The following is a 22,409-nucleotide window of genomic DNA, read 5'->3' as shown; positions in this document are numbered from 1 at the left end:
AAAAATGCATACAATTTAGGGGCCAGAATAACCCTTAAACGACATTGAACTAAAAATCGTTTTCCATTTTAAGATCAAAAGCCCAATATCTGAGCTTAAGTAAAAAGTTATATTCCACTTGATTACCATAAGAACTTTTTCGAAATTTTGTGGCTTCAAAGAAACTAATATTACTTAAAGAATATAGGATTCAAATTGTAGCTACCAGTTATTAAAGCTTTAATATGAAATTTCCGAAGATTTTTCTGTTTTTTTGAATGCTGTGACACCAGTCTTTGAGTTGTTTATGGTATAGAAGGATATAAACAAAAAAATGAGAAAAAATATAGACTTGTTTAAAAAAATTAAATAGGATAGTCAGTCGTTTGCCGGAACTCAGAAGACAGTACTCAGTATGTAAGTTGTTAATTTGCCTTAAAAATAGTTTATCTTTTAGTTCGTTCAGCTACTAAAGTTAGGATATTCATAGACAGATAACATAAGAATTTAACAAGATGTTTAGTGGCAGTTGTAGAATTTTTGAAGTCCAACGATTTAAAGATTCTCCAGTTTGCGTTATGGCAGCTAGATTTCTTTGTAAGAATCAGTGAATGGCTAGCCAATGCTTTTCATTGGCTGCTTGGGGACGTCCTTTAATGCCCAACGGTAGCCAGCTCCTTCGTAGTGTTCGTGTTCACCTCCAATTATTATAATATAATCAATACTTAAGATTCGAAAGAATAAATGAATACCGCGGGAGTAATGGGTGTCTAACATAACCTATAAAAATTTTACGACAACATTGGAAATCCCAAAAGGCTTAACAAATAATATAAATATGCAAATGCTTATGTATATATATTATAATATATAAATCAAATAAATAAAAACATGTTAACACACACATACATACATACATATGTATAAATAAACATACAAGATTTTTATACACAAATTATGTACTTATGTATATGAATGAAAGTGTGTCTATAGTTGTAATTTGCTCTCAATGGCAACTCTAAAATTTAAATGTGTTTTTTTTTTTGCTTTTCACCAAAAACCATTAATAAATACTTTACGCGGAACCTCGTCTGTCTGCATTGCGAGTAACATTGAAATAGTTTTCATTAAAATTCATTAACATTTGTAAGAAGCCGGCGCACCGTCCAGGCAGGTGAAAAAAATCCAAACCAAAGCGCTACAACACCAATTGGGCTTAAAGGCAGCCTGTCCTGCTTGACTTTGCTTAATTTCACAGATGACGACGCTGGACCAATTTCACTGGTCTCTTATATACAAGCTAAATACCCACACACACACTTACCCACCAGCCACAAACACTTACATATAAATTTCTGCATTGGTATTTGTGTAAACGAACGCGAGTGTGTGAGTGCCAATTGGTAGCCTCTTCTGTAGACACACTACTCGTCTCTTTTACGCGCATGCGCTACGTCGGCCATACAACAAGCCGCTTTGCTGATGGCCAAAAACTTCTACAACAACAACAATGCGCGCTGATGAACATGCAGCCAAAAGGCAAAGCAAAGAGTCCAATGAGACGGCGCGGCCAAACCGAATTGGAAGCATGTGTATGTGTGGGAGCACTGCCACGTGTGTGTGTGTGTGTGTTGTGCGCTTTTGTGTGTGTGTGTATTTGTCGCCCATGACAGCCGTTCATGCATGCCTTGCACACTGCGCTACGCACTTAACTACCAACACTTGCAGCGCTCGTTGCACCAACACAACTACACACATATATACGCGTTGGAATGCGCGTGTGTGTTTGCTTAGGCTCAGTGTTCACCACGTAGATGTGTGTTTCGGTTACCTGCTTGCGCACGCCGCTTCGTTCTTCGGTTTATCAGTAAATGCGCAGCGCTCGAATATGAAAATGAATTTCTTTCGAGTCAGCTCGAGGTGTGCTTGTGTGGGTGAGGGTGCTGCTCGTTTGCGCATGTGTTGGTGTTTGGGCGCTTAGTGAACGCTGCCGGGATGAACACGATAAGTACGAAGGAAAGTAGGCATGCGAACGGCAGCAGCCACAGTAACGGCGCTATCGGCGACGTCGGCAGCGACGACGTCCATCGGCTGATTTGTAGTACACAACAACTTCGTCGATACAGCGGCGAAATGTCATTTGTTAATCAGTCTGCGAGTACCGGCCACAGTTGAAGTTAATAGCACAATTGCGAAGGTTTGTTAGTCGCAATCGTGCACACGGTCCATGCGAAAGTGTAAAAGTCACAAATTGCAGCTAATTAGTGGCCAAAATAAATAAACGTGCATGCGTACAAGACGGCCAACAGTTTGCTTATAAAAAAACGTGCCAAGTCCATTGCTAATTTAAACGCGAGATGAGAGAAAAAGTGCCGAATTTTGCACATTAAAAAAAATAATAATAATAAAATAATTCAAACTAAAATTGTTTTACAAAATTTTTGAAAATTGTTTCTTTTTTTATTGCGAACAAAATTGTGACAATTTATGCGCATGCGAATATACTGTGTGAAAATGCATTTGTTTTAGTGTTATGAAAGAATATGTTAAATCTCAATAAATATTTTTGCAAAAAACAAAATTTGTAATTTTGAAAAAAAAAAAATTAAATTAAACGAAGTTGAAAGAAAACGCAACATAATAAAACAATAATAACAATATTTCATAAAATAAAAATGTTTGAACCCGCTCTCATGCCATATTCCGATTATAATATTGAGCAACGCCTGCAACTGCCCAACACTAACGAAAAGTGTTGTAAAATTTGCAAAAAACTACCGGAACGCAAGAAGCGCAGTCGCGCGGCTAAGCAGATCATGTCCAACAACAATAGCAACACCGTGCAACAACCGCAGGTCGCACCGCCCGCAGCCGGTGCGCTTCATATAAGGCTGTCAATTACCGCAACTGAGCTGCCAGTTTCCGCCGGTACTCAGGTCAACAGCGCCCACAAAGCAGATCACAACACACCAATTGTTGATGTAGCCGACATTGCGCAAAGCCGCCGCCTAACACTGCGTCGCCTATGCGCTGTGCTGCTAATCTGCACGCTCTTCACCGCTGCGGAGGGCTGTGGTCCGGGTCGGGGTATTGGTGGGCCGCGTAAATATCGCAAATTGACGCCGCTGGTTTTCAAACAGCACGTACCGAATATGTCCGAGCGCACGTTGGGCGCTTCCGGTCTCAACGAGGGCCCCATTAAGAAAAATTCACCGAAATTTAAGGACTTGGTGCCGAACTACAATAGCGATATTATATTTAAGGATGATGAAGGCACCGGCGCTGATCGCCTGATGTCAAGGGTAAGTTGGTTGTTGTTATTTTAATAGAGTATTTGTTACGTTTTTTAATTGTGTTGATTGTCGGTGATTTAATAAGAAAATCTTCGAAAAAAAAATAAAAGCGCAATTTAATGTGTCATAAACGGTTTGAGAATTACAAGCTAAACACAAACGAAAACAATTAATTACTGCTGTTTTCATAACTGTTACTTTGCTAATTTCTGCGCCTTTCAGCAATAACCTTAGACAACGTTATTAGGCTAATAGCTAATATTTGATTTTTTGATTGGTACATACTTATGTATATGAGCGCTAAAGCAGCTGCAAAAACAAACATATGTTTACATACATACATATGTCTATATGAATTGATCACATAATGCGTTAGCTGGGCGTGGAAGTGTTTTCGCCAACGCGCACTCGGGGATTTACTGAAAATATTAAATAGCCTGAGCTGCAATAAATCTAAAAATACAGTAATGTTAAAAAAATTGTAATCATAATTAGTATATGTGTGTTTGTGTATTTGTGTGTAAAAACATTCAACAGTAATTTACAACAAATTGAAAATGAGAAGTGCACTAAACACTAACTTTAGTGCTTTTCAAATAACTCCAGTCATTCACTTTACTACTGTTAAATATTTATGGATAATTTTCTTATGCGTTTTTTTTATTATTGTCATCCCATGGCATGTCATTTATACCCATAAATATGTGCACACACACACACACGTTGCAATTTTTCTAACGAGTAAAGCTAACTGCACTTCACAGTGTCATAAATTTTGTTGGCAGAATGCTAAACGTTACGTACATAATTCAAAAATTTCCTTGAAATATTCAAATCAATTACAAATAAACAAAACGAAAGATTATAAAACAATTGACGTGCACTTAAATGTCAAAGATAGCGAAATGAGCTTCTTTCAAGTCCATTTTCATTGGGGAAAGCAAATGACGTTAACTGATCGTTAATCAAATGATTAATGCTTTTCATTTAATTATTTCTGAGTACATGCAAACATATTTCACAAAGTACGCGAAATATCATAAAATTTGCGAGAGAATCTCCAAAAAAATAATATAAATATTTTTGAAGAAAGCATCATATAAATATATACCGTTATGTGTATGTAGCGCATACGGAATTATCAATTCGTTTTTATACAAATTAACCGTAATTCGGTTGAGTTTTTTTAGGCTGTTTAAGTAGGTGAGAAAATATTTGATTATTTTTGGAAATTTCAGTTTATGAAAAATATTTATAGTGGACTCATAACTTGTCGTAAAGTTTCGTAAAATTATAAAATCGTAAATGTTTACACTTTTGTAGAAAAATTGTTGTTCGATTACATACAAAAATGAGTTTGCGCATTTACAATTCTCAACGCTTAGGGGGTCTCATATAATCCAATAATAATTTTTTTTAATGAAGTGTCAAAGTTTATGATTTTATGTTTTTACGATGCGTTATGACAAATTGTGAATTCTCTAGCTATGTTTTCGGTTCGTCATAACTTATAACTCTACGAAAATATATGAAATCCCCGTTAATTGGCTTTAGATTTTCAGAGCAATTTTATTGTAGATTTTTTAATTTTAAAATGAAATTTTTTTTTAAATCTTTTTAATGTTGGAAATTTGAGAAAAACATGTTTTATTCATTATTTTTATTAAAATGCAAATTTTAGGTTATGAAAGTTATTTAATCGATATTTTTTCATAAATAAATTTAAGTTCATACCATTTTTAATGTCGAAAATTTAAGAAATTTTTTTTTCAATATTATTTTTATAATGAAAGTTTTAGGTTATGAACGATCATTAATCGTATTTAAACTTTCGAAAAACTTATATGATAAATACAGTTACACTACTTTTTCTTAAAAAAAAATGTTCACAATAGTTTTAATGTTAAAAAATTTAAGAAAATAAAGTTTATTTCCTTTTTCTTCATATTAAATTTTTAATTAACAAAATATAAAATATAAAATATTTTGTGTTATTTTTTAATAAAAATTCAATTTTAAAATTTTAGACATTTAATAATTTTTTATTAATTATAAATTAATTTAATTTAAATTGAAAACGATTTTCAGCTTATAAAAAATATTTACTTTTTTAAACTAATCACTATTCCAAGATTTTATTATTAAAAAAAATGTTAATCATAGATAATGATTTTAAATTAAGCTTAAAAATAGTATAAATTAATATAAGGTTATGAAAAATATTTAATTTCTTGTCCTAAATAATATTTTATTAACAAAAATATTTTGTGTTATTTTTTAATAAAAATTTAGTTTCAAAATTTTAGACATGTTACAGGTTTTTGTTAATTATAAATTAGTGTAATTTAAATTGAAAATGAATTTCAGGTTATAAAAAATATTTAATTATAATTTTCATAAAAAAAATTTTAATTTATTTGCTAAAACTTTTTCAAGATTTTATTAAAAAAAAGTTTTCAATCATAAATGATTAATTTGAATTGAGCTTAAAATTAGTTTAAAGTTAGGAAAAAACTTAATGAAGTTTGGAAAAAATATCCTTAAAATTTTTTTTATTTTATTTTAGTAAAAAATTTTATTTAGAAATTTTTTCGCTTAAATAAATTTAAACTTAAAATACAAGCATTTAAATTGAAATAGTGATATAAAATCTTAACAATAAAAAAATTAATTTAGTAAATAAATGCGGAAAATTAAACAAACAGTAATTATTTTAATTAATTTAAAATTTTTTTATTTAATTTTTTTTTAATTTTTTAATAATAAGAGAGTCTCACCTTCAAAATAAACATCACCTTATTACTATATACACATACATATGTACCAAAAGTATGTTTAAATCTATATATATGTATGTACATATATTTAGTATAATTCTATTTGCTAGCATGTTATCGTTCACAGAACGGTGTTTACGATCATTAAGAGCAATAACCAACCAATTTATGAATGTTTACCTGCTAATTGCCTCTACGCCTTTATATTTAGTGCTTATTTAATAAAATAAAATCGTAAATAAATAAAAATATCCACTAAATAAATAAGCAAATGCACTTGTTTAGCAATAAATATTTCTGTTATCGAGCAACAGCCACTAAAAATAGAGTGTAGAGCGAATATTATGAAAGAGGGTTAAAACTGTGCTTACTTCAAGTGCAGATATGGTTTTTTGGAGTGTTTGCTATTTCTAGCAATTTGAAAAAAAATTCCTCAACTTGAAAGTAAAAGTAAAAGGCATCGCTATTTTAACACACTGACACATTTTATCAGCTCGGCTAGTTTGAAGTGCGGTTCGGTGACGTTATGCCCGACACACCACCCCCTAAAGTGGACGCGGGCGATTTTTGCGCACGCCCTTGATTAGGCGTATCGAATTCAGTATTCAGTGCAATAAACTCTCGAGTATACAAATATATACCATTTGCAGTGTTTATGTAGGCCAAAAGCGTTTTAGCTTGATATTTAGTCATACAAAGCGGCAATAAACGTAATGTAACTAGGTATATTTGTACTATAAATAATAGCAGTATAGACGGTAAGCGCATTGCTCTTGTTGTAGTAGTCAGAAGCTCACGTATATGATTCATTAGGGCAACGTGCGATGTGCCGATAATGATATATTATATATAATCAAAAAACTTAATTAAACATTGATAACTGCTAGCATTTTGATTTATTAGCTTGTTGCGATTTTATTAAGCTTGTTAGGTATTTGTATGTGTGTGCGTGTGTGTGTAAGTTGATAAAACACGCGGCATATTTGTAATAGCTTATTGTTTCAATATATACTTCACACATCCGTTATTTATTGCCAGCACATACCTAACTTAATTCTGGTTAACACGCTTTGCTGGTTTGTGGGTATGTCCACCCGCTTAACTGCATTTACTTAATGAATACGACCAACAATGCGCACGAGCTGATAAGGAAGCGTGAAAAGCTAATAGCTGATTAAAGTGTTAAAAATAATAAAAATAGTAATAAAAAAACGGCAACTGTTCCCATTACAAAGCATTTGAAATGGTAATAAAATAGTTTCAATAAATTATTGCCAACATGGCTCATAGCTTTTACACCTGTATATAGTATGTCATATACTCACAAGCATTGACAGCTGTATGCGATTATCTTATCTGGTCAATGCGTTCAGAAAGTGTGCCGTACGTACGCGACTGATAACGGTTACGTGCATTGTGCTGGACATGGGTACTTAAGCGCATCGCGCCCTTTTTGCCACCTGTGTCGGGCAAAATCCACAAAAATGCTGCGGTGCGCGGTGAGCGGTGAGCGGCGCTCAAGTGTTAGCTAGCAATTGAACAATCATACACACATATATATTTGTATATACATACATACATATATATTTATATAAACATATGTATATATGAGTATATTAAGTACACGCGCTAAGCTGTTTTTTAAACGTTATTCTTTATCAACATAACGGTTAATGTAAGCATTCTATTTTTGCTTGAAATCCCCGTCTTTTTTTTCAATTTGCCGAAAAATTTTAATCGCCAGCGGTAGTTGGTAATAACCATTAATAAAAAATATAATTTTTATTAACTGTTTGTTTTTACGAAAAGCTTAATGCCGATTACGCTAGCCTAATTTCTAGCTTTGTGCACGTGATTAATTTTTCCTGTTTTCAATGCCATGGAAAGAATTGTCGTTGAAGAACTTTACATACACATACATACTATGTACATATGTATATCCCCAAACATGCAAAGCTTATCGGCCATATTAGTCTGTTTCCGCAAGTCGGGCATTTCATGCGCAAAAACATATGGTCGTTAAAATATTATAATCAGTTAATAAGCGCTTAGTTATTTAAACTGCAAAATAATTTGTTTTTTAATTATAAGAAATCGCTGAATAGTTAGGTTAGGGTTAGGCTAGGTTAGATGGCTGATTAAAAATCGCATGTGCGCTGCTTTATGTAGTCCTTTGAGAAGCTATAGAGAAGAAGAACTCCTGTGTTCGAACTTATTAGCCGCTGAATAGTGAAATTTTTAATATTTTTGCGCACTCTAGCGGTAGTTTTGGCTCACATACCCCGCACTAAATCCTTATAAACATTTTGTTTTTATTCAAAAATATTTTAAGTCAACTTCAATTGAGCATTTCAAATGCATTCATCATTTCTGATTGAATCAAACATGCCTAAAACATTTGTAAGCTTTTTATGCAAAACGTAACTCTGCTTATTTAGTATTATTCATATTTATTTTCTTTTATTTTTCATTTTTATTTTACCACATATAACGTTTCATATTTCAAATCCGCTTTCCTAAATGTTTATCTCGCTTTTAATACAAAACACTTGAGTTAATAGCCGCCCATAATTCAACCCACTCGAAATACCTCTATTGTTCAGGAAATTTTTATTAATTAATTGCTGGCAATTTCCGGCAAAATATTATTACTACGCAGTTTTCCAATTGCTTCTTATCGAAATATGCATTTCCGATTGAAAAGTGCTGACCAAAGAGCTTTTTATTACAACTATTTTTCAAAGCTATAAACTACCTATAATCTTGCCTTGATTGTTGGGCTTAGATTAGTTGTCAATTTCTAACAGGTGAACAACAGTCAACTTTCCGAGAAAGGTGGCTTTTCCCAGTTTATCTTTACAGGTGTATTTGCTTTTAGTCTAGGTCAAGAGTTATTCACGTTCTTGGAAACGACAACCATAAAAATGTGCGATGAAACACACAGAAACCCCTGCGCGTGCTAAAATGTTAAATGTATTAACGCTTGGCGTTTTCTTTTCTTGATGAAAATGTTGCCTCAATATGATATAATGTTGCAAATGTAAAAATATTATATTTTCAACTTAACAAAATTTACCGATTCATTATAAGTAATTAATAGAAAAACTTGATATAAAAATAATTAACAAAAACCATAAATAAAAAGTCGCTCAGCAACTCTCTCTCTCTTAGGTTTTGAGAGGGGTAGAAAATGTTGCAATTTTTTCTGGTTAGAATACCACATACAGAAAAAATAATAAACGAATCTGAAACATGAAATGTTGAGAAAAAGTTAGCAAATTTGACAACACATATATAAAGCAGAATAAGCTAATGTGACGTCAGCTAAACAGCTGATGCCGTCAAATTCTTTGAAAGCCGACAAACGGTGACTAAAACTGTAAATTTTCAAATGTCCATTCTTTGAATCCGACAAACGGTAGCCAAAACTGTAGATTTTCAAATGTCAATGAGTTAATGAATAAAATTTCAACTTTCTAACAGGGAATTCTATGAATCACCACTTTTACGCACATAATTCCAAGAATTCCAATAACTTTTCGAATTTGCGCTGCTGATTGGGAATCTCACTCAACAATAACGGACTTTTGTTGATATTTATTTAGCATTAGTCGTTAAGACGACGGGTGTGCCAATTTCGGGAGAGATTTCGCTAGAAAGCAGCAAATACACAAGTCAAGCATATTTACATCAACAATCGTTGACAAATGCTACCGATTTGACGGCAACAATAAAGCACAACTAAAGCGTGGAATCATAATAAATGCAAGCGATAAATAAATAATAAAACTGTGTTAATTGTTTAGCAACTGACAGTCAAAAGGTTAATGGTAGTAGCGATCAGTGGCAAGTGGCAAGTGGCAATTGGCAAAATAGCAAACGGCAAGGAGCTACGACTGCTGTGTGTTTGTCCAAACGACTTTTCATTGCCATCAGATGATCGCAGTCAAGGCCGCTATCAATGTTAAGACGCTGAGCATCCCCATAATGGATGGACCAAGGAACTCAGCGCACAAATTCGACGCCATACTAGGTTTTCGAAGGATACTAACGTATTATGGTGCATTAATCTGCGTTGTTTGCGTGTCCATGTGTGTGTGTGTGTGTGGGAGAGAAATTATTACAAGGTCAACAATATATAATGTGCGCGTGTGCACGCGTATGTGTGCGTAAACATTCAGCAGCACAGCGATATGTTAGGTGTCGCATCGTAAAAACAGCAGCAGGAGCTTCAAAAACATAACGGAGAGTGTAGTCAAGGACGAGGATAGAGAGTTGAAGTAGAAAATCGAAAATGACTTACATATTTATAGCAAACAAACTACTGCACACCTACCAATTGTCAGTTGTTAAGCATTGCGCGCATATATTTTTGCGTGTGAGTGTGGTTGTGTGTATTGGTGCTGCCGCAGCGCAACTAAGCTGCATTAGCTACGATTTATAGCATTTAAAATTGTGTGTAGCCGTAACGGTAGCGCAGAAGCTTTCCTACTAAATGTAGATAAGGAATTTGTTAAACGTGCATGATATTCAAATTTTGGATAACTATTTATTGATGCAATAAACACGCACATTGGTTTGGAAATATTATATATGTGTGTGTATATATATATATTTTTTTTTTGATATCTTATAGTCGAACTTTTTTAAATACAACTACTAATTCATTTATTGTAACAAAAATTCAGTTATACACTAAAAAAATTAAAATAAAGTAAATTTTATTTTATTTTTATTATTATTCTGAACTTCTTGAATAAATTTTGAATTTTAGAGAAAAAGCGATCATTCTAATCAAAAAACAAAATATAAAACATAGATACATACATATATAGTAATACAACATAGTATTTTCTTACAAATTTAAACACTATTTCTTATAAGAAATTAAAAAAAATTTAAATTTCAATTTAATTTAAAAATATTTATACAAGTATATTTTTCATTTTGAATCATTCAAAAAAATATTTAAATATTACTTAAAAAATTAATAATATCATATTTATTAAAATTCCAAATAAAAATATTTTTTTTAATAATAATAAAAGCTAAAATTTTAAAAATATAAAAAAATAAAAAAAATCAAAACACAAATATATTTTTTAAAACTTCACACATTTTTTTTAATCAATAATAAAATGTAAAATTATATGCAATAATTACAAATAATTGTATTGTTTTTTTAATCAATAATAAAAAGTAAAAATATATAGAATAATTAGAAATAATTGTATAATAATAAAAATAAAATTGGAAATAATTATAAATATTTTAATTTTCTTATTTTTTATTTTTAATTGATGCAAACCATTTTATGAGAATTGCCGTTCAAAAATATTGTAAAAATATTTATATTTAAAATTTCAAAATTAATATGAAAAATGAACCTTTTATTAAAATAAAATAAATTTTAAATTTAAAAATATAACATAAACCAGGTTTTTCGAAATATGGCCAGCTAAATTTTTTTATTTTTATTTTTATTTTTATTTTAAAAAGCAAATATCTCATTTTCTCAAAGCAAATAATAAAACTTTTAACCTGCTCATGTTTAAATGTTTTAAATAATTTTCCCTAAAATCAAATAATCTTTTTTCTTATTTTTATTTTTTTAATTTTAGCCATCAGTTTTTGTTAATAACCATAATAAGTACAAACAATTTATCTCCTACGAAAATCTCACCCGAAAATGCCGGTTAAATAATTAAATTCTAATCATAATCCATATGATTTGTTAACTGTCAGTTTAAATCAATAAGAAATTCAATTCATTGCGCTCACTTCAGTAAACTCGAAAGCATTCTTTCCACAAGAAAAAAGTATGTTCGAGAAAGTTAACGAAAAAACGCACCGAAAACAAACAAAACCAATGAAAAAAGGCACAAAGCCACATAAACGTCTAAAATTACACGATTTGTATGCTTAGTCTGACTTGAATGAGGGGAAGTAATATGATCTGATTATTGACATGCTTCATAAGCACATCAAATTTATATGAATAATCCTAGCGAGAAAATGTGTTGATGTTCAAGCATATTTTGTTATAGTTTTGGAATGTCAGACATGTATTTGTTGTTATTAAAAATGCTAAAGAAATTAGTACATAAATGTTTTTGATTTTTTTTTTTAATTTTTACTTATTTATGTTTTTTTTTTTTTGAGGTTTACATTACAGTAACATTAATGATATAGATAATGAATGAATAATGTGCAATATTGTGAGTGCAGGTGCAGTTTTTTTTTTGCACGGAACATGCATTTAGGTGTGTGTATTTACCGTAAAGTACTTAGGGATACATGAAATGTACGTATTTATATATGAGAGCACGAACTGCAATGATAGTAATCGTTAAAACGTTATGTAATTACTTCAAATTACATTTGGCAGCGATGGTTAAAATGTAATGTAATTACTTATAATTACTTTTTCTTCAGATATGCAAAATAAGTAAAATCCAATTTGTAATGCCGGTAATGGTTAAAATGTAATGCAATTACTTGTAATTACATTTTCAAGTATTGGTTAAACTTAATGAAATTACTAATAATTACATTTTCGACATAAATAAAATCCAATTTGTAATGCTACTAATGATTGAAATGTAATGTAATTACTTATAATTACGTTTTCTCCAGATATGCAAAATAAGTCATATCTTCTTATTTAATTGTAAAAATATTTTAAATTTTATATTTTGCTTTTTATATACATAAATGTATACGTACATATTTATATATGTATTTGCATACACATATTAAGCCGCTGTATCACCTATGACATAAATCACTCTGACGGCATTTGCAATTTACGATGGACTGATACCGGCTGAAAGCCAAAAATATCAAAAATATACAGCATCTGATTAGGACCAAAAATACAAAGCGGCATATTGGCGTGGGAACAGCAACATGTTTCCATTTTTCATATAAATACTTAACACATCTTCGAGAAGCCAAATGCGCCGTCGACGTCGTTACGCCGCAAACAAAAATCGGAAAAAAACCAAAATTCGAGTTTTTGCAGTTAATAAAAAGTCAAACAATTCATCAGCGCTAGCTAATCCAAGCTTGAAGCTGGTATATGCAAAGCGATTTACATATGTGTGTACATAAAAATTGGCCAAACCTCACTTTTGTAGGCACATATACACATATACGGCACATTTTGATATACATATACATACTATGTGTATATACATACATATATAAAACTTACTCGCATGAAACATTTGGATCTCCGTGCATATGTATAGGTACATATGTATGTGTATATTTTGCATGGATGCGCGTATATGTACATATATCGATTTGTGCTCGACCAGCTAGCCAGCCAGTCTTTATGCCAAAAAATATCAACAAAAACGCGAGCGCTTTGGCCGTCCGCTTGATGGTTATTGATACTTTATGCTGAGATACTTTAGTATTTATTGTTTTATTGCTTTACTATGGGCTTTTAAGACTTTTATTAATCAATTTGATACTTCGCTTTATGATATTTCGCATACAAATTTGCCTACAACCGAAGACGTCTTGGCGCATCATTTGTCAAACTGTTTTTGTTTGCCAACAACAACAGCCCGTTTGTTTTTTGGTTTTGGCTTTTATTGTGAGCCGTCATTCGTGCGGCGCCTATCACATTACACATGCGAGTAGGTTAAGTATCATCACACACATACATATGTCCATACATACATATGTATGTGTGTGTATATAAATATGTGCGCAGGTTAAGCGTTCGCGCCGCGGCATTCCTGCAAATCATTCCCGTGAGTTTGTCGGCGTTAAACGCCAACACAGCGACGAGCAAATAAGCGACCAATAACTCAACGTGGTGAATCGTAATCACACCTCATAAAGTTGAGAAATTTTGACGACCGCTGACAAGGTTGGACGCTGACCACAGTTGCCTCCAGTTGGTAGGTGGTTTATGATGTTCAACGTTTAACGCCTGAGCAGCGAATTGATGCGGGTTTCTTTCTGGCAATGTAAAGTTGAAATTTCCTTTTCACATTTTATTTGTTTTCCCTTTATTCTCTTTCGTTTAATGACTTGGCATTCAATTAATGACGTTTAAGCGTGTTATCTGTGGCAACATTGCCACCACCCGGCACAGCAAGCTCACATTAAAGCTACATAAAAATTTCGTATGAATTCACTTTTGAGCCACGGTATTATCTGATAATTCGATTAGTGATTATCAGCTGTTTTTATGCACCTAAACTCACATATTTCCCAGTAAGCCCCCAAAGTTACTGTGTTACCTGTTTAAGCTTCTCTTTCCTACCGCATAGCCGGGCATTTCATTTATAATCTCTTCTTATTACAATCAATTTACATATCTACACATGTACACATGTGCTATATGTGTGTGTGTGCGTGTGGTATGCGTTAAAATTTATGCCCGTCTGAGTCAATCGAAAGGGTATAAGTACAAATTTTTGTCCACACATACTTAAGATAAGCTAATCCTTCCATTAGTCTTTGTCACATTAAATACAACAACAAGCAAAACCCGACCAAAAACACACGCTACCAGTCAGCTACAACAACAACGAACCCAACAACAGCAACAGCGGCAGCAGTCATAAAACGCAGAGTATATTTCAAAATAAGAGAGCTCGCTCCACAGCTCCCAGCGGTTTCCAGACGGTAACATAAACTCGCGCATTCACCTCGCGCAGATCTAGAAAATCTTCATACAATTAATAATCGTAATAAACTTTAAAAGCCATCTTCAACCGCAATCAAAATATTTGTATATGTTAGCACAAACAAAGCGGGTCCCACGGAAAAAACAACAACAGCAACAGCAACAAATAATAAAACAGGATCGAACTCAATAAGCGAACAAGGCGCATAACCAAAACACAACAACAAACAATGTGTAATAACGAAACCAAAAAAAAGAATAAAAAGACGGACAGAGCGACCTGACAGCCGGACAAATAGACATTTATTTGTAACAAGATGACACACAGTAGACCACTTTCAGCGTTATTATCCCCATTTATAAGCGCGCGTATATGTATGTATGTATGTGTGAAATGCAGGAAGGTTTACACGCGGCGCTCAATGAAACATTCCTTTACACAAAAGGTGTGTTTGTATGCACTTGTATGTGTGTGTGTGTGTGTGTGTGTTCGGGCTGGCAAATGGTCAGTGGCAGTCGAAATCGTGTCACTTTGACTTACAATTGGAGCGGGTAATACGTCAACGCGTGACATTTCGGCTTGGTCAATACCTACATACATACATATATACATATTTATGTGTGCATTTGCTTTATAAGAAAGAAAAAAAGTATAACTCTTTGAGACACTCAATGAACAACTAAGCATTTACGTATAATACAATTTTGAATAGTTTTTAATACCTTTCAAAGCGACAGCTAATTAATCAACAAGCAAAAAGCCGACCATAAAGCTTAAAAAATAATGCGAAAGCCCTAGTAATGAGATTGTAGGCATGCTATAGGAGAATTTGTTAGTGTGAAACAATTTATTACAACGTTTTGTGTTTTCTCGTTGCAAGCGACTAAAAATGAGTAGTTTGCGCAAAATGTTAAAATTTCAAATAAAAATGTATTCGTAAGACAGTGTAAATCTCAAAATTAAAAAAAAAAAATTCTAGAAAAAACGTTAATTTCGACAATCGAAGCTAATATATCCTTCACAAATGAATTTTTTATAGCATAAAAGGCAATAAAAGGTCTTTGTCTTTGTCTTGACTTTGAGAAATGAGTTTATATGCCAGCTACCTCTATAGCAGGATGTGGTCTTAATAATATGTTCCAAGATTGTAGTGTTCCTTTGGACAATAATTTATAAAAGATTTCTCCAAAATATGTTTCAAGTAAAGAAGTAGTCCATACACGGACTTGATTTTCATCGATCTACTTGTATGCAGCTGGGCTCTATAGTGGGCCGATTTCAGCGGTTCCAACAAATGGACAGTTTTAAGGGGAGAAAAGTACGTATGCAAAATTTCATAACGATATCTCAAAAACTAAGGAACTAATTTACTAGGTTAAACTCGCCTCATAACGAGTATGCGAAGCCTATGCCAATAGAGAAGAAGCTGAGATCTCACTTATCATTAGAATGTATACATAACTTATAAGTATATATGATTTATCTCTGACTTTTCGTTCTAGATTTTATAAACATAGTGACAAACTAGAGTTCAGGGTAGAAAAATTTGAACCATAACCTCAAAAATCAATTTTAACATATTTTTACACTTAAGCATATAATACGAGTATATATGTATGTATATTTCTTTCGAACCCGCCCGCACAATCCTCATGAATCGCTTTCCTTTATTAAAAACTTTGCAAGAATTACTCACAAAATAATAAACTCAGCTTCGCCGCTTTCTTCTCACAATAATTTTTTTGCCAACTTTATTGAAAACGTTATGAAAATAAATAAATTTCAGGGGCAAAATCAATCCAATAAAATTTCAATATCAATGTCATTCAACAGCTTGCTGTTGAGCTAATTTGCCGCCAGGCATGCAAATTCAATTAATTATTTCGCGAGAAGAGGAAAAACTGTCAAAACAATAAACATTCAATTCTCATGCGGCGAATACTCTATCTAACTGTCCATCAAAGGAGGTTATTAGGCACACACACACACACAAAACTGTGGCGAAGTAAACATTGGGTTTATGATCGACAGTAATGCTGCTGCCGACTGCCGGACTGGCTGCTGCAGAACGCAAGTGATGGGGCCACATTATGTGGCATAATTGACAAGCGTAGATAAACGATCAAACGCGGTTGGTAAAAGAATGATCCACAAAGCTTTTGATGGACGATCGCTGGCGATTTAATTGCATACCTCTAACCCAATACATACTCACATACAAACATACATAAATACGAGTATGTGTGCAGTTTGCTTCATCTTCCCTGTGAGTCATGCAAATTAAACCCTATCTGCGACTGCGTCATGCCCTCAAATATACAGTTTGTATATGTATATTTATAGGTATGTGTATGTAGCGGTTAAAAGCAGTTAAATAAATAAACTTTAGCGCAATAAAGGCAAAGTTGATTTTCACTATGAAGAGTAAATAAATAAAATCACGTTCATTTAAGTGGAAAATTGTCAGCGAAAATTTGGTTTGGAAGCGTGCAAGGGGGTTTTGCGGCGTTTTAACAGTATTAAGCTGTTATAAAATATCCATTTTAAAGGTGATCTCATTGTGCTAATTTCGTAAAATCATCTCTGCTGTGTCTATAAGTTAAGTACAGTGTGCGATCATCCATCTAAATATTAAAATGCAAATTAGCTGACTGCAGCGAAATATTTATTAGGTGAATATTAAAGAATAAACAAATTATATTATTTAAATAAACTATGAAATTAGCTGTTAATTAAAGATGTTAAAGGTAAAGTAGATTTCAGAAGAGTTTTTTTATTAAAAATATATATTTATATGTATTAGGGTGTTTCAAAAAATTTTTTTAATTTTTTTTTTAACTTTTACCCCCTCAAATGTTAGTGATTGTCAAAAAAAAATCCTCCCTCAAGCCAGGCGCTGTAGCTTAACTCACTTTGTTTTTTTTAGGTTCCCATTCATTTAACATAGGAATTTTCGTTTTTTCATACAAACTAAAATTACAGCAATTAATTTTCGTTTCTCAAAAATAACCATGACATATTCAGAAAGTTGACTTTTCAAGCTTTATTATTTTCGCATTGCTTTTCTGGAAATATCGATTACTAATCACAAAAAAAAAGGTTTTTTATTTTATGAAATTTTTTTGGAAAAAATAATATTATACAAAAAGAAATACTTTTGATTTATATTTTTGCTTATGAAATCAGATTTTCGTTTAAAATCTTTGTATGTAACTTATAAAATATCAAAAATATTTTTTTAAGAGAACTCGTATTAAATTTTTTCTTTCGCATTGCCTTTTTTTTATTTTTTAATTAAAAAATTTAATTTTAAATTTGCAAAATATTTTTTTTATTTTTTATTCTATTATTAATAAGAAATAAAAAAAATATTTTGCGAATTTAAAATTAAATTTTTTAATTAAAAATTTTTAAATAAAAAAATTTAAATTACATTTTTAAAACTAAATTTTTAAATTCATTTAAAAAATTACATTACTTTCCTGAAAATATGGATTATTAATAAAAAATAAATATTTATAAAAAATAAATAAAAATATTTTGCAATTTACAATTATATTTGCTAATGAAATGAAATAATCTGCATGAAATATTTGCAGTCTGGACTTTTTTTTATATTTTTTATGTTTTATTATTCAAATATCAAATTGCCTTAGGTTTTGAAAAGAATTTTAAAATTAATTTAAAATTTTCTAAATTTTTTTGAATTAATTTTTTTTTTTAATTTTTAAATTTTTTTTTTTAATATGTTCTAGCTTAATTACTAAGAAACCGTTATTAGCAAGAAGAAACATAATTTGGATAATAAAAAACAATGGAATTGCTTTTAAAATTAAATTTGCTTATGAAATCAGCTGCTCTGCTTGAAATTTTAGGAATCTAGAATTACATTTATTTAAATATCGAACAGGCTTAAGGTTCGAAAACGATATTTATTAAAAATTTTTTTTTTTTAATATTTTCACTGCAATTTGCTAAGTCCAGTTTAAAAAAAAAACTAACTAAAAACGTGGGGAAATAAATTTTTTTTTTTGGAATTTAAAATTACAAAGTAAAAAAAAATTATAATATTATTTAACAACAAACTAAATAAATAAACTAATAACATGAGATTGCTAAATAAAAAAACAAAATTTTAGAAATTATCATTAAAAATTTGGTAAAATAAAAAAAATTATTTTGGAAGTTAAAATTACAACCTTAAAAAAAATAGTAATATTTAACCACCACCACAAACTAAAAAATGATAATATGAGATTGCTTAAAAAAATAAAAAATATTTTAGAAATTGTCATGCATTCGTTGCAAAAAGTGACGACCTTCACCAAGGTGGTTAAACTAAAAATCTTTAAAAACTTTACTTGCCGCCATTCAAAACATTTAAAATTCCTCTTTAAAAATATATATGTATATTTTTATACAAGAAATTGCTTCCGTATTTACCCAACAAATTAGCACACCTGTTCAATGACGCTTCGCATCCGCCCTGACTGCTTTGCTGACACAGGACATGAAACCTCGGTGGCATTACAGAAAAGCAGTAACAGCCAAGCATTAAGGCAAAATAACCAAAATTAATTTGCTCACCACCAAAGATAAAAAACAAAAACAAGCACAAAATAAAAACGAAAAAAAAAACAAAAAACAATTAATTCTTGAACACGAGCGGTTTACTTCCAAGTCAAGCAGGCACATCATTTATACCCTTTAAATTTGTCGCAGCGACAAAAGAAAATAAAATTAAAAAGTATAAGGGCTAAAGCTATTAAATTACTTCAAGACAACTTAGCGCCCTGTGGTAATAATTTTTTCAACTACAAATCATGCCCGTCAAGAATTTCACTCGCCTTCATTTACATACATACCACAAGTGCCATACGTACAAACGTATATGTATGTAAGTGTGTGTGAATGCGTGTGTGGAATGTTTACTATGCGCACGCGCAACGTTGGCTGTTATGCTTTTGTTTTTGTTGTTCTTTTGTTATCCCTCATTATGGTTCAACGGTAACTCATGTTAAGTATGTAAACGGATACGACACTATATTTGTCAAATGCAATAACAACAACAACGCAATATGCGCCGCATACACCCATACATGTACATATGTATATAGGTGGATATTACTACATAATTCCGGTTGTTTCGTTGATCCCCAGCACAATTTAAAGTTTTAAAAGCACACACACGCAAACACATACGCACAAGTGTATATAAATATATGCTCGTTTATACGTACTACCACTGATGCACTTGTCCCTCTCAACTTTTGGCAATAACTGCGCACTTTTCTGCACTCAAGTGTGGCAAGTTAGCCAGCTGAGGCAAGGGCGCTGCGTAATCAAATACCGCATATCCTATGCAAGTATATACATATGTACATATATTATCGGCTTGCGGAGCTTGGCTGCAATCGCTCATAACGTGTGATTTTCGCAGTGATTTTTATCGAAAACGGATGCGAAATCTTACAACTGAGGAAGTAGATAATTTCAAGCTCAGCTAAACGGGCATAGGATATAACATTTTAGGGTTGAGGGTATTAGGTGATGAGTAATGGACACTACTGTAATATTTTTGTGTGTCATTTATGCTGGAGTGTCTGATTTTTGTATGCATATGAATTTGTGAATGCTTTGTGTATGCTAAAGGGAAGCATATATGAAGGCGTTTGACGGAAAGGTTGGAAAAACAAATAGCTAATATATATACATACATATGTAGGTATATCTACCATAAAATATGTCGAAGCGCTATAAACACAAATATACTTCCCCATGCGTACATATATACATACAAGTATATGAAAATATAGATATCTATATATAAAAATCCTCTTTCTGTCGCTCTACTTCTCAAACAAGCGCTTTAATCAAAATTTAACCACCTCAACGACGTCTGCAAATAAATTTAAAAAAGTCGTTTTTAAAAAATACAATATGCAAACATCTTAAATTTTAATTTTCCATAAAATTTTTGTTGCCCAGCAACATGCCTCATCATTATCTTGAGCAGTTAAAGATTTCCATGAAATAATAGCTACTCATAGAATGGCAATTAGCTGCGCGCAAAGAAATTAAAGACTTTGTAGTGTGCCACACCTTATTTGTACATACATACATATGTATATACTTACAGTTCACACCATCACATACATATACACACCTACATATACATACATATGCTTACATATGTACACTATATCTAATGTGTGTTCGAAAATGGCGTTCAAGTGGACTTACAAGTGTTCCAATCAAAGCGCCAACAACAAATAACAACAAATGCCAGTGTGTGTGGCCCCATTTAAGTATAGATGCCGAGGGCTTCTCCTGTCTCTTCTCTTTCAACATACTCAAGTAGTGTTGGAGTTTAATGCAAGTATTACCTATATGGCCGCTGATTTTCTCCTATAAACATGCTCATAGCCATTGTGGCTGCATTTTATTTACATATGTATGTATGTACTTACATATGTAATACTTGCATTTGTATTTATTTAGTAATATACTTTTAAGTATTCATAGAAATTTCGTGGAAAACGCAATTCCTTGTAAAAATATGGTAACATTATTATTTTTTTATAAGCAGTATTGAATATTTGAATGAATCGGGACATAAAATGAGGGGCTTGAAAATAAAAGTGGTTTTAACAAAATCTGGCGCTTTATAAAGAAATTTTTATAATTTTTTTTACATGAGCGATTTAGAAACAAATAAAATTGAATAAATAATATTTTATTTAGTATTTTTGATTTCAATTGCAGTAACTCGCTTTCAAAGTAATTTTACTTTCTCAAAATACTTTAAATATTCTATAATATTTCAGATTTTTTTTTATATTACAATACCAATACTTTTGTTATTTATAATTTTTGATTTTAATTGTTTTAACTTAATATTAAAAAATTATAAATTTTGTTGTTTTTATTTAGTTTTACCATTTCATACAATTTTTTTGTAATTTTTTATTAATAAAAACAATTTTGTTATTTATAGGTTTTATTTTTTTTGTTGCTTTTTTAAATATAAAAAAATTTGCTATTTATTCTAATTTTAATTGCTTTAACATAATTTATCAAAAAATTATATTTTTCAAAAAGTGCAAAATAACCATTTAATAGATATTTTTAACTTTTTCTCTTTTACAAATTTGTTTTATTATTAAATTTAAGCAATACAAATTAAAAAGTAAATATAACAGTTTTTTACATTACTAAAAAACACAAAAAATCAAAAACAATAAGTTTGTTTATATTAATAAAAAAAAACACAAAAAAATGATTGCATAGTAAAATGTAAAAATAAAAAAAAACAAAAAATTCTTATATGTAACTATATGATAGGGGAAAGAAAAATATTTTTAAAAGTTTTTAAATTATTTTATTTATTTAATTTCTTTAGCTATTGAAATATTTTTTAACATCGAAGAAAATCGAAATAAATTAAGTGTTATTTACAACTTCAGCTTTAAGTCCAAAATTTTTTTGTCGTGTTTAATAATTTTTTTAATGTGTTTCGGAAAATAATACTAGAAAATGTAAAATATATCGTCACCTAAAATGCAAAATAACCGAACATCACTTTTCATAAGTTTACAAGCGAAGAAAAAAGATATAATAGAATCAACTCATAATGAAAAAAATTGAGTTTTGGTTATAAAATGGTTATATCTGGCGGCGGCAGCTGAAAATTTTAAATAAAAATCTTA

At 31.1% G+C, this 22,409-nt stretch overlaps 1 protein-coding gene across 1 annotated transcript in view; it reads left to right on the top strand.

The window, feature by feature from the left end:
• The first annotated feature begins 2,151 nt into the window (after positions 1-2,151).
• The window catches only part of LOC126762214 (protein hedgehog), a 40,422-nt gene continuing 20,164 nt past the window's right edge, over positions 2,152-22,409 (top strand). The window contains exon 1 of the mRNA XM_050478800.1: positions 2,152-3,281. Within this exon, the coding sequence (XP_050334757.1) occupies positions 2,655-3,281 (627 nt within the window). The 5' untranslated portion in view covers positions 2,152-2,654. The remainder of the gene's footprint in view (positions 3,282-22,409) is intronic.

Source organism: Bactrocera neohumeralis, chromosome 2, assembly GCF_024586455.1.
Source record: "Bactrocera neohumeralis isolate Rockhampton chromosome 2, APGP_CSIRO_Bneo_wtdbg2-racon-allhic-juicebox.fasta_v2, whole genome shotgun sequence".
Lineage (NCBI taxonomy): Eukaryota > Metazoa > Arthropoda > Insecta > Diptera > Tephritidae > Bactrocera > Bactrocera neohumeralis.
The sequence above is the reverse complement of the archived record's forward strand: the minus strand, read 5'-3'. Positions and strand labels throughout refer to the sequence as shown.